At 46.2% G+C, this 14,132-nt stretch overlaps 1 protein-coding gene across 41 annotated transcripts in view; it reads left to right on the top strand.

Moving 5' to 3' along the window:
* LOC105020620 (protein tyrosine phosphatase receptor type D) overlaps window positions 1-14,132 on the top strand; it is a 464,512-nt gene that overhangs the window by 317,053 nt on the left and 133,327 nt on the right. For all 41 annotated transcript variants that reach the window (XM_020043402.3, XM_020043401.3, XM_020043398.3 and 38 more), the window contains one exon: window positions 13,532-13,702. In XM_020043402.3, coding sequence (XP_019898961.1) covers window positions 13,615-13,702 — 88 coding nt within the window. In that variant the 5' untranslated portion in view covers window positions 13,532-13,614. The remainder of the gene's footprint in view (window positions 1-13,531; window positions 13,703-14,132) is intronic.

The following is a 14,132-nucleotide window of genomic DNA, read 5'->3' as shown; positions in this document are numbered from 1 at the left end:
GACATCAGTGGGACATTGTTGCAGCATCAGAGTAAACACACACACACACACACACACATACACACAGATTGCTTGGCCACCATACAAATGATGCACATGATACTGTGGACAAATTGACATGTTTTTGTGGCCATCTGTGCTAAAACTACTGATGACGCTCCCTCTCTCCTTCTCCCTGGTATTTCTCTCCCCTTCTCTCTCTCTCGTCTCCCCTTCTCTCCCCCTCTTGCTCTTTCTCTGTCCCTCTCCTGTTTTGTCTCTTGCTTTCTTACTCTCTCACTTTTTGTCTGGCTGACTGACTGACTGTAATTGTGTTCCAGAGTGTTGCTTATATAGGTCATACCAACTTTACCTCAGTAATCCATTAATGTAGTTCGTGTGATATGCCTGAAAGTGCGTGACTCCTGTCAGCTTGTGTACGTGGCCTCGTGTGTGTTTATCTGGCTTGTTTATTGGCTCTTTTTCTGTGTTGTGAAATGTCTATTTGGGTCTGTTGTATTATGTTATTATGAATTTTGTGTGTGTGTGTGTGTCTGTGCGCCTCTGTTTATGCACATTTGTGCGTGCGTGCTAAATAAACTGAGGGATTGGTCACGGATAAAGGGTTTGTGCAGTGCTGATAGAGGGAAAGTAGACCAGTAACAATCCTCTCTTGCTAATTGCCCGTTACACACCAAAGTACTGAAGTTTCAAAGTTATATCAGTGCCATATACATTATAGCAGGTGTTGTCGCCGTGTAACGACATACTTGTGTTTCGGCCCCCAAGCAGTGCCGTCGATTAAATCAAGTAAATGTAACGTGAAAAGAGTCCTCACTCTTTCTTTGTGTTTATACTGTCTGTAGTATTAAGGCAAAAAGTATATTGAATGTGGTTGGGAGTGAATGTAAGAAAGCTTGTGTCCTTGGAACTTATGGTTGTGTTTGTGTGTGTGTGTGTGTGTGTGTGTGTGTGTGTCTGGAAGGTATTATTGAGTCTCTGTGTGTACATGGATGGTGTGGTTGAATGTGTGTGTGTGTCCTTGGAATGTATGGGTGAGGTTCTGGGTGTACATGGAAGGTATGTTTGAGTGTGTGTGTGTGTGTGTGTGCCTGCCATGTTTGGTTGTTTGTGTCTAGAAGGTGTGGTTAAGTGTGTGTGTGTGTCTGGAGGAGAGTGTTTGAGTGTGTGTTTCCATGGAAGGAACGATTGAGACTGTGTGTGTGTGTCCCCCTTGAAGGTATGGTTTAGTGTGTGCGTGGTGAGTGTTCAAAATGAGCCAGAGTGTGTGTTTTGTGTCTGAGTGTTCACAAGGGCTCTAAGGTTCCGATCGGAGTGCGAGGAAGATGGCCAGGGTGTTTAATGCCCTGACAGTCTTGGGTTAGACACATTATTATGTACAGCCCTGGGTCTCATGTCAGGGCCGTTACGGAACAATCCTGGTCTTAGCCAAGCATTCAAAGTAACCGGCTTGGAGGGCCTTAGGTTGTAATCAGCAATCACATCGGTAGCAAGCACTTAACGTTCTATGCGGTGCGCGAGCGTGCACACACAGACACGCGTTTAGGACCCACACAGTGGCACAATGGGATATTTTCTTCCCTGGCCTGTAGATTAATGCCTCCTGCTTTCTCGCGTACTCCTTGTCAATCTGCCCATGTATGCGCGTGAATGCGTTCCTGGTCTTTGAAGCTTACTGTCCCCTTGCCAAGCTAATTGTAAGAACAACAAAGGCGAAAGGAGTAAGTCAGCAACGTTTCAATCTAGAGATTAGGATAAGACCCTCTCTCCTCAGAACAAACAGACGAGCAGTCAGGCGTCGCCGTGTGGCCGGTAAAAAAGAAACTTTGAGATGAATAGGCGACTTCAAACACCTTGTTTTCAGCCCAGCTGTTGTCTCTCACATAAGAAAGAGAGAAGGAGAGGCTTAGGGGTGCGTTGAGGGTACTTTTCTCTCCACCTTCCAGTTGTCCACTGAGTCAACACCTCCGTTAGGACAATTTGTTTCTCTGTGTTTTTAAGAAGAACTACTCGCAGGTGAAGAGCAAGGAACTTCGACAACAGAAGGCATTTCCCTTTGTGTCCATTTTGAAAAGTACCTGTCCCGCTGATTTGGTGCTTGGCCATGCAACTAATGTGGCCTGTACACACAGTGCTAGGTTAGTATCCGATTTTGACCCCGCGTCTCTTAATGTCACTAGGAACCCGCTGTATCCCGCACGGGCCGCTTCTCTGCCTCCTCATCTTGTTCATCGTCCAAGTCTCGTTAAAGTTTCTCCACACCCCCTGAGCACTTTGGCGTCTTCTCAACTCCAGTCCCCATTGTTGCACAGTTAGCCGTTGGCAGCTGCTTGCGGCCCGAGGCCGTTTCGCTAGCCTCCCGTTAGCTTTCCCCGATGCTGCTGTGAGCCATTTTGTTACACCTCAATCACACACAGGCTAACTGCCAGCGACTGGCCAGTGCCCCTGCTGTTCCCCTGGGATGTCTATTATCTATTACTCCGACGGGGAGTGTGAGAGGGACAAGAGTGTGTGGGAGGCCGCCTACGTGAGAGTGTTGAAAGAAAGGACAGAGGGACTTTAGCGGGGGGATCCGTGGGTAGCCAGGACTGAAATCAGGTCAGATCGTTCATCAGCAAACTGCAGATTGTATGAATTCTCCCTCACTGGTAGTACTGTAATGCCAGGCCACTCTCCATACCAATTCTCCCAATGCCCCCGCCCACTGCCCCTGTCCCATACCATTCTATCATGGGCCACTGTATGTATTCCATTATTAAGTTAAACTTGTCAACATTGTCAAAGCCCAGGTGGGCTTTGTAGAATAGTAGTTTGTAGACACATTTTTTTGGGGGGGATATTTGTTTTAGAAGGGAGAAGCAACATAGAGTGATGGTTAACGGTTGACTTTCTGTTTTGGTGTTTTTTGAGTTTAGTTTTTAGTTTGACAATCTTACTGTTTTACTGGTGTGGCGTGACTGAGGGTCCTGATAAATGTGTTCCGCCTTCAACATTTTGGATGAAAAAACAACTACTGCATCCTCAATTGACTCTGTCCACAACCTTTTGAGAGCTGTCACAATGACTTTAGATCTTAGAGACTGCAGATAAATGCTGCTTTTTAAGTCCCAGAAGACTGTGGTTTGATGTTCAGGTAAATGGCAGTTTTACAATCTCAACTCTGCCGCCAGACTGCGATCAGACATCCCAGCTTTAGAGGAGAGCCATCACATCCAATAATTGTGTTATCTTTGCCCCTGTTAGGCTGATGACAAAAAAGGATCCATTTCCTCTAGTGTCTCCCCTCCGTCGTCTGACAAATTTGTTTTGGCTGTGGCGCTGGAAATGGCTGTGCCTGACACTCCGAGTGAGCGATGAAAGGATAACTTTGATGGCTGACAATGTTAGCGTCATTAGCTAGCTCGCTGTCTTTTGTCTTGGGTTGACGGAATTGCTGGGGATTCTGTAAAATGATGTTGCTTACAGTTTCCCCTATTGGAATCACTTAATTTCAACAGCAGAGGGGAAATATTTGGACTGTGCCTCGCATCCACTGTGCAGCGTGACTCAACCCAGCAGTTCCAGATGTTCTCTGTGGTGTTGAGGTCTGACTGTATCACAGTCCAGCATGGAGACAATAGTCCAAACAAGCTTGGAGGAGGACGTTGTAGCGGCGTTTCAGTCAGAACTGGAGCAGAATTTGCATGGCATTTGCACAAGTGAAACTTTCCTCTGCTAATTTGAACCGACTTAACAGCAGGGGTAGAGCGCGGTAAGGGTACAGCACACACAACAATGACTTCCCTCACATGAAACAAAAGGAGAAGTTGAAAGGAAATGCATCACAACGCTGGGCTGCGTAGTCGTGAAAGAGAATGTTAAGCTCATTAATTCCTGCGTTTGCTAGCAGTCTGACAAGAAACCAACCGAGTTCTGCCAACTGAAACAAACGTTGGCGAGAAAAGTTCTGAATTGTTTAGCAACCTTTCGGAAACAGTTGGCGTTGGGCTCAGGGTGCGTTTTGTGCATGAAGGATTTAAGCAGATTGAACCACAGTTTGTAATTGCAGGCACATCACACCAGAGTTACCAGCGTGAATGTAAATGGCATCATCCATGGAAATGCAATTGTGCGTGTCATTGTGTAAAGGTTATACGTGGAGTAACTACAGAGGAACTACAGAGGAACTACAGAGTGCCTGTACTACAGTTGGTTCTGTCAGGGTCTGTGCTGGCCTACTGTACATGACAGGACGCCGCTGTTCGCCACAAAACAAACAAAAGAGAATGTCACTGTACAGTCAACGAAATGCTTAAGGTCCGCTGTCACAATAAAACAAGGCAGGCCCTTCAAGTCAAGACTGTTGTTTGCCGCAGATCCCAAACAAACACGCGCTAACACTCACCCACCAACAACACAGACCTCTTCTCCCTGCAGTATGTCAGTGGCAGGATCTCACATGCTTGGACTTGAAATTCTCAATTAGGATTGTTTACTAGGGAATTCTGCAGTCTCTTATCCTCAGCTACGGGGTCCTGTGTTTCTTCAGACGCCCACTCGGGCAGATCGAATGAGGGACAGGCTCCGCCAACGGGAGCCTCAGATGTACCTTGGTCAACGGCGGCCATGTCAATGTTTAATAGCGTCCTTAACTTTGGAAAGTAGGCGTTCGGCGGGTTCGGTGTTGCACTTGTCTGCTTTTGTGTTTGTGTGGCAGGGTGACGCGCCTATCTGTGTGTACGTGCCTTTTTCGCGATAAGGTTGTGAGAATTGTTTTGTTGAAGTGTACGCGCCTGTAGTTGTAGGTCTTTTGAAGTGGCTAATCAAATGTTTACACTGGCATATTAAATACACACAACAGCCTCAAAACCGACAGTATATTCAAGTGAGAGGAAAATAACAGCCTGTATTTCCGTTGGTGAATGGAGACATGCCAGAGTAGGAGAAGCCACTTAGGAAACGTTCCTATCCAACATGCTTCTTTTCAAATGTGACTCGCAAGATAAACATTGGGTACAGCTTATCCAATTTTTTCTATCCTTCAAACAATAGTGAGTCATTAGGACATGCCCAGAACATCAGGAGGTTGTCGCACTGTCCTTAGGACGTCCTCTGTGATGGGCCTATATATTAACGACAGTGGAAATGATATAAGACATCCGTGGACCTGGCACGGTTACAACCGCAGCTAGAATGATTTAAAGTAATAGAGACAGGAATTTGCTTTTAAAGCAGACGTGTTCATGTCAGTGGGAATGCGTTGAGGTAGGACGTTGAATTGCTTCTGTGCTGACATTTATTTGGCTCCCAGAGCCGAGCTGTGCCTGAATTTTGTATTTGAATCTCAAAACTGGGAGAAGAAAGGGACTTCAGTCATTTTGGAAGCCATGATACTGCATCTTGTTCTAGTACCACAATAGGCCTTCAGTAAAAAAAAAAAACTTTGCATTGAAATTAGGTATTCTTGCTCAAGGAGACCCATCTATAACAGATAGTGTCACATAAACTCAAATTAACCCATTCATTTTTGTTCTACAGTGTGTGCGTTTCTTATAGTTTTCCCACAGTTACAATGTAGAAACCACTTTTGAAATATGTTTCAACCCCTCTGAGTATGTCCACTAAAAGTTTGATTTAAAATTGAGAGAGTAGCAGTTCGGGTTGAGAAAGTAGCGTTGCTCTGTTGCTCGTTCAACAAAGTCGCTTAGTATCTGTTATAGTATATAATGTATGGTCAACAGCCATCCTAGCCGCACTATTTCCATATAATCGTCTCTGAGTTCGCTAACACGTCCCGGCCTTCGTCTTAGTCGCGGATATCCGCGGTTTATGTTCTGCATCTGTGACTCATGACGAGACGTTAGTGTTCATTCTTCTCTTCGTGTAGAAGCCGTAGGTTTGATTGAACGGCCAAATAACCATTTGTGTTTAGTCTTTTGGGAGTCCTGCACCAAACATGGGAAACACACAGAGCATGTAATCGAGTGAAAAGCTGCCAGTGTGCTAACCCACCGTGCGGAGCGTTGGGAGCTAACAACCTTGACCATGCCACTGCAGCTGCATTTCAGGACACTTCTGGGCTAAGCAAAATTTGGGGATGTGGGTGAGCGCATCACCCTCCGAGCCAGTAGTGCAGTAGCTCCCGCGTACATACAGTGTTGCTACATTTAGCTTGTTTACCGTTAGCTCATTACATTTAGCATTTATATAATGGAAGACACTTGTCGTTTTACTAACTGCATTTCCCTCTTAGCCTGATATATACGCCTTAAGGTTTCTGCTCCGCAAATTTTATTATCTAAAGAAAGCCGGCCAAAAATGTCCCTTTGGCCCGTGATGATCAGGGGAAGCCGATATAGTGTTGGCTATGAGAAGTGGTTGTTGCTTTGACAGGTACAATGTGCATAAGTGTTGGATCTGTGAAGTATGAACTCATGCACTTGTAGAGGTTTTAATGTATGGGCGAGCTCTGTTGGTTCTTGCCTGTGTGTCACGCTAGTCACAGAGGAATGCTGTTTTGTCTATTCAGGGGAGCACTCCCACTCTGATGGCTTCTGTATTCTCCGTAAAAAGTGTGTGATAGTATGAGCAGGGTCTCCTTTTTCTCCCTCCCTTTCTCCTGACCTCCCTCCATTTCCCTCTCTCCTTCACGTCCCCTCTTTCCTCCCTCTAACCCTCTCCCTCTCTATCTCCTCTTTCTCTCCTTTCCTCTTTCTCTCCTTTCCTCTTTCTCTCCTCTTTCTACCTCCCCTCAGCCTTTTTCTCTGTGAAGTGATCTTATTCGTCTTCCCACAGACATGGCTGGGTAAGGGGTGATTTTCAAGATGCAAGGAGCATATGGCGCAAAGGCTATATATGTATGTATGTATGTATGTGTGTGTGTGTGTGTGTGTGTGTTTGTGTGTGTGGTGTTTCTGCATGTGTGGGAGAGAGACTGTGCTTGTGTATGAGAGTCAATCAGTGAGTGTGTGAAAACCAGAGAGATGGGTAATGTGCGTGTGTGTGTTTTTGTGTGTGTGTGTGTGTGTGTGTGTGTAGATGCATATTGTCGCAAACAACAGAGTATCACCGTTTCATACTCTGACCATGGCACATTTATCTGTCCCCTCATCCCCGCCTCAGGGAAATGACACCTTCAGACTGCTATTATGTGCCCGGGTCCATCATCCCTCCATCATCCCTCCGTCCCTCCCCACTCTGCCACGCTCTCTTCCCCCCTCTCTCGCTTCAGCGGGAGCACCGGCGGAGCTTTCGCTGTCTCTTTCCACCTCACGCTCTGCCTGCTCCTTCCTCTCCTTCTTTGTAATTATCTCCCTCGCCCTCCACCTCCTCCCTCTCCTCTGTTTTCTGCTTCGTAATATTTAACATGATTTGGCCCTCCCCTATTCATGCGGCGTGAATGTAATCCTGGCGACTCCAGGTTGGCAGTCTCTCTCTCTCTCTCTTTCCCTCACTCACTCACCGGCAACACACACACATACATACCATGGACTATCCAAGTGCAGCACTTTTCACAGTAACGAGTTACGTTCCCTGTGAAACACGACCCTCCATACTGAAGCATCATTCAGTCGACGGCGGCGACGCGAGCACAAAACACGGTGCACATTCAAATCGGCCCCCGAGCCGCATCCGCAAAACAAACGCGTGGCCCCTCGAGTGCACGGGGGGGGGGGGGGGGAGTCCTAAGATTAGGAAAAGAAAGAGCCGAATGGGTCGCTGTTGGTCTCGAGCTATTGAAAGTCAGCTCACAAGACCGGATTCGTGATAGGCCTTTGTCACTGCCGCATTGAGAAAGCGTTGGAGTTTTCAGTTGGATGACATAAGTGTGTGTTGGCCAACGTCATCAAGGTCACTAGAAGTACATTGTGTTGTGAATGGTATTCCCCTGTCTCTTAAACTTAGCCCAGTTCTGGGTTACCTTGCTTGTGTGTGTGTGTGTGTGTGTGTGTGTGTGTGTGTGTGTGTGGTATTCCTTTTCTGTTTTGTTCCCGCATGTGTGTGAGTTTATTTGACACGCACCTTTGTGCATTTATTGGGTCTGTGTGTTAGTGTGTGTGTGTCCACGTACGCTCACGCACGTGTGTGTGTGTGTGTGTGTGTTTGACTCTGTATGTCGGTGTGCAAGGGGGCACCCCAACAGGGCACTGAGATAATCACTCACCAGTCTGGCGGTCAGGGTCACGTTCTGAGGGAGCATCCATCTGAACCTAACAGCTGCTCTGAGGTGCAGAGAGGGGAGCAGAGGAGGGGTGGGACGGGAGAGATTTTAGACAGTGAAATAAGAAGTGAGAGATATCCAGGACTGGAAAGAAGAACATGTGCTGGTTAGGTTTGTAGGGAGGGTGAGAAAGACAGAGACCTAGCTGGTTTGGACGAGACTAGTGTTTGCACAGGGCCATCATAGGTGGGTGGAATTCTACTAGGACCTCTATAGTAAACTGAAAAGATTTGTCCTTGTCCCTTTGTCGCGTGTTACGTGTTGAGCCGTTGTTCGTCTTCTTGCAGCAATGAACCAAGCCCAGCTCGTTCAGTCCAAACTCTCCCTACCGAGCTCTAGTCACAGATAGCCTCTTGGCACCAGTGTAATTGCGTGATATTGCGTGTAATTGTCAGTGACCTTTGGTGATTAGGTAAACAAACAAAACTCCCTCGAGAAAAACTTTATTAGGTGGCTCTTTGAGGTTCAAGCTCCTGAACCAAACCAAGACTACAAAGGTGAAATGGCTTTGGCATTTCCTCTAACTGCACCTTGGGACATGATTCAGAGACAAGATCACTAGTGCTTCCTTGTTCCAGCCGCAGCAGGTGCTTTTACACTCAATTACTGGAAAGAAATGTCACCAGAACACAATTAGCTTATCTCACTGTCTGATGATGGAAGGCTTCACGGTCACTCATAGCAACAAGCAGTAGGACTGCACAGATGATGCTAGGTTGGCTGTCATTTTCCAGTGAGTCGCTAGCCACAACATAAACAGTGCCAATGCTCTGTAAAACCACGAGACACCAGAATACCTTGGTTGGGACGAGCATCACTGACAACTTTATTTATGACCGTGGGAGTGTTGTTTTTTTTTTACTGAGGTCTTAAGGAGGGGGAGAAGTAAGTACGTTTAGCAAATAAAGCCCTCTAAGCTGGGGTTGTCAGAAGCTTTCATGAGTAGGCTGCACTTGAGGGCATAGCTTAGCTTAGCTTGAGGGATGTTATTACACATGCCCGCTGATCTGGGGTGTTGCGTGAGAAACGGCACCGATGCAAGCCTTGATTCAAACCACCCCTTAGCCAGAGTGAGGGAGGGAGGGAGAACAGAGAGATTGAAAGAGAGAAAAGGAGTAATGGGAAAAGGCCGGAGAAATGACAGTGAAAGACAATGAGACGAGTGACAGGAGATGGAAGGAATGAGACAGCTCTTCAAATCGATGGGCAGAAGGAAAGACAAAGAGAAATGGCGTCAGAAAGAGAAGTTGAGGAGACATTCAGTCATGTGACAGTGTTAACATAGCGGGAACCCTTTTCATGTAGCTTTTCCCCAGCACCGCTGAAGTCATGTGTCCGCTGTAGAAACATGGTAGACAAGGGAGGCTGTGGTACATGCCCTGTGACTTCTGTAGAGATGCCATTTGACCTTGCTGTTGAAATCCGCTGGCAAGCCCAAACCCATTGGTTCTGGCCTAATTAAGCTTGCGTCTCAGGTGGCATTGGAAAGGGTAAATAAAACACTGCACAAAACAACTAAGAAACAGCTTTATATAGCTTAAGTCAAGAAACCTGGCATGTTCTCATCTCTGTTTTCAACTGTGCAGTATAATGAAAGGGAACGTTTAATAAAAGGCAAACGTCGTATTTGCTTTGCTCTGTGGAGCACACTGTAATATCTGGGGATTGTTCCAGAGCGAGGGTTTGTGTCTAAACCCGATTCATCGTGGCATTGTGAGAATTCTGCCTTTCGTGTCTACATGCAATTAAGGACAGAGTTGACTTAGTAGTCTGTGGCTACTTTGCTTTGTTTTGTTTTTTTTCGGGGGGGAGAACAACAACTGTTTCCATGTCATCCATTTTGTTCAGAGATGGGCAAGGCATGCTATTCACCAACATAAAGAACCCCTTTGAAACACAAACGACTTGGCAAAACATGCACAGATGATGAGTCAGTGGTGGTTACGGGGTATTGCTTTTTTATGTTATTTATCCCAGACCAAATTAGTTCAAAACAGTGGCATCAGTATAAAACTTGTGTTTGCATTTGGTTTCCATCAGTTTTTCGGGCATGCTCGCACGTGATCTTGACACACCAACACAGAACATTGTATAGGCTTCAGGGTAATGACTGCCACAGCATTTTGGTCACTCCAGATGAGACGAGACGGGACGAAGGATAAAAAGATTGCCTCAATGTTCGCAAAAGTGTCTTTGATGGTTGTTTAGTAGTTCATACTGCAGTATCAAAAAACTATAACTTTCTGTATCCACATTCATTGTCTCCCAGAAGAAAAGCAGAAAACGCACCAGCCATTCTGCAGAGAATCCTCACTGCTTTGTTTCCCTCTTCCTCTTCTCAGAGACTGATAAGAATCAGGGGAGAGAGAACGACAACTCACCAACCCTCTCTCTCTGTCTCTCTCTCTCCCTCTCTTTATTGCTCTCCGCCAATGCCTGGCAATATCTTCCTCCTTTTCTAATTAACATTGTGCATGTTGTCCGCCTTTTGTTTAATAATGCATGATGCTATCACAACCCTGCTCTTTGAATGGAAAACCGCTGAATAGGAACACAATAATATCGCCAAGGGCCTGGTAAAGAAAGGACAAGATTTGTTCTTGTTTCTTTTCTCCTTTTTAGGCAATACATGTTCAATGGAGGCATCGGCGTCACAGTGTCTGTGAAATTGAACTGACACATGAAACAGAGCAGCCATATCGGGGAACAAAAGCTATTGTGGCGACGGTCGGAAGTCACATCCGAGGCAGTCACATTGTGTAACGCCATGGAGGCCAAGACCGTTTTTGGGCTAGGCTGCGGTGGTTCTCCGTCCTGGTTCTCCGCAGTACCCCCTCCCCCCCACACCCCCACCTCGCAGCACCGCATACCTCGAGTAAACAAAGCGGTTGATGGTTTCAGGTGCGAACGCACGCCACGCCAGAACGGGCAGTGCTGTTCTGGCGCCCCGCCCGCCGACCCATCCACGCCTTAACTCTGCTCGGGGAAACAGGCGCCACGGCGAAGCCCAACTGAGGTGAAGATTCTCTGGCTACTATTTTGGTGTAGATGGCACGGCCGTCCACCGAGTCGGTGCTCCCGAAACAGGCCGATCGCCTTGCTGGTCTCTGTCAGCGTGTGTAGGGGAGGGAGGCGGAGGGGGAGCGGGAAGGGAGGGGGAAAGGGCTGCTGAGCGCTGTGTAAAGTGAGGACTCCTAATGTCATGTCATTATGGAAATTCACACCACATTAATTAACTCAAAGGCTATCAACCCTGACTGTGGAAGGATGGCTATGACACACGCATGCAAAGCAAAAGTCGCCGGCGACCTTGAATAGGGCTCAATGCTGCGCCGTTGCTTTCAGTGATATCCCTAACATAGTATAATTGAAAAGAAAGCACTAAGTACTCCGTAAAGTACGCGTGTGTGTGCGCGCGCGCGTGTGTGCGTGTTTGTGTTTGTGTGTGGGTTGAGATTGTCCCCCGCACGTGGTCGCCACCGGCCTCACAGAGCTTTGAGACAGGTAGTCATGTCCGTCTCGCCACGACACAACTCCCGTGTGACAGGTGTGCTATCTCCTCGTCTTTCCTCCCATTAACAGCTGATGGAATAAAACGAGGAGAGAAAACGTGAGGGAGGGATGAGGGGGAGAGAGAGGTGGGGTGAGGGAGAGAGAGAGGTGGGGGACGTGAAGCAGGGAAATTAGGTACTTTGTCATTGTCTACGCCACTGATTGCGCTTTGGGTTTATTTGTTTATAAATCATCAGATAAATAGCCAGGCGAACGAGCCCCGTGCGTACAGAGATTACGTGATTCCTGTAATGCATTTGTGTTGGTAAACAGTGCTGTATCTAAAATGTGGTATGGCTAATACACTAATGGTTGATTATATCTGTTAGGTAGCCTTTCATGCTACCCTGTTAAATGTCAAATTGTATAAGTGGTCAGAGGTCAGATGTGTCCATATACCAGACATCTCAGGAACCACATTTGCATAATCTGTGTAGACTTGCTTGGAAAATAAATGTTTGTATATATTTATAATGTATGTTGAAATTCATCAACTAAGATAAATGTCTCCTCTCATGCTAGGCTAGCAGGCTAACTGTCTAGCATGCTAATGCAGTGTAAGTTGATTAGCTGCAATACCAGAGTCCAGAAGTTTATCCCCCCCACAGCATGTCAGTCACCAAGGATCATTGTTATCCATTTGGCTTTAGCAATAACATGGAATCGTGCAGGAAACTTGCTCATTCTATAATTCCCTTTCACATCAATTCCTCAATCCACATAACATTTTTAAAGGGCAGGTTGGCAAACATGAGCACGAAGAAGAACTGAGACTAACCTACTCTGTCGTTTAGATTGTACTTTAAGTAGCGCTTGATAAAGGCGTTGCTAGCAGTTATGTTGGCTAATGCTAGCTTACTCCATTAAAACTGCATAGATTTGTTGCTCTCTATTTTCTGTCCTAATCCATTTGTAGTCACTTAAAGCTTTTAAAGCTTTGGCTACTGATGGAAAGTGGTTTAAGACGGGGCATAAATATGAGCTTGAGCTCAATGGGTTTTAACGGTATTAAGAGCAGTGGTGCCATTTTATCACTCCATAGCCTATGGATACCACTTACTAGCAATCTATTACTGGCTTCACTTAACCGTCTCACCATGGAAATGAACACAAAGACTACAAATTAGGTGCTGTGAGTTGAATGGCTAACGGTATAGTACTCTTAGGACAGTTCGAGTTAGTCATCCATTTGTGTTAATATTGTAGGCTTAACAGGTTACAGTTCTGCTGCTAGCATGTTTAGCATGTTTGAGTTGTTTTAGGTGCGTCTAATAACATATCATTTTTTTAATCTACATTAAATTTTACATAGCCCATTGTAGCTACATGGTATCAGTTAATGACTGTACTGATGAAATTCAATAAATGCTGTTATCTAGCGGTGATGATCAAAAACAGGTTAATTGTTATCAGTCACAGTATATTTTATTAGAGCGTGTGTGTTAATCCTTGTTGCAAGGATGAAATCATGTTAGCAAGCACTTCACTCTCTCTCTATCTCTCCCTCTGTGTGTGTGTGTGTGTGTGTGTGTGTGTGTGTGTGTACACGTGCACCCTAATATGTGTTCAAAAGTGTCAGAAAATTGCCCGCAAGCGCATCACCCTCTCTCATCTTTAGCTGTCAGAACCTACAGTGTCTATGTGTGGGTATGTCAGAAATGTGCGCTAGATAGATAAAGAAGAAGAAGCCAAACCGCTTTGTTTCATTCATGCCCTCGCTCTCTCCCTCCCTCTCTCTCCCTCACTCCCTCCCTCCCTCACTCCCTCTCGTCCCTACAGGCTGTGAATATCCTGCATCTGAGAAATCAGACCAGACTGACTCACAGATCTCTGTGAGCCAGCACCACTGAGGCTGCCAAAGCATGCTGGTGCCAAGCTGTCCCATGATGCACGTAGCCAGACCCGCGCTGCTCGTCCTGAGTCTACTCCTCCTCCTCGCCGACGCTGAAAGTAAGTGTCGCCTTTTTTCCGGCACTTTTGTCTTTTTCCTCTCGTCCGCCTCTTATAGTGCCATAGTGGGTTTTAAGAGGAACCTGTGATAAACACAGGCTGTTTTGATCCATTTCCCTGCGACACCAACAGAACATTCAAACATTTCCAAGCCTTTTTCTGTGTGTACATCCCAGCACAAAACACGTCCACGTCCTAACGTTCTCACCCAATATTCAGGTAGCCGTCCATCTTGGGGACGTGATAATACACCACTGGTTTTAATGTGACATTCCCCCACAAAAATAGAATTACAAGATTTTTGGGAGTTTAAATCTGTAGCATTGAGATTTCAGCCTCCATTGGGTTTCTCCTGCTCTATTTTTATTGGATAACACCGCTTCCTGCTAATAACAACGTTCCAGGAAGGTGCAGGAGTATAAAGATTTTA

The sequence above is a fragment of the Esox lucius genome, chromosome 24 (assembly GCF_011004845.1).
Source record: "Esox lucius isolate fEsoLuc1 chromosome 24, fEsoLuc1.pri, whole genome shotgun sequence".
Taxonomy (NCBI): Eukaryota; Metazoa; Chordata; class Actinopteri; order Esociformes; family Esocidae; genus Esox; species Esox lucius.
Note: the sequence above shows the minus strand (reverse complement) of the source record. Positions and strands in the feature narration are given on the sequence as shown.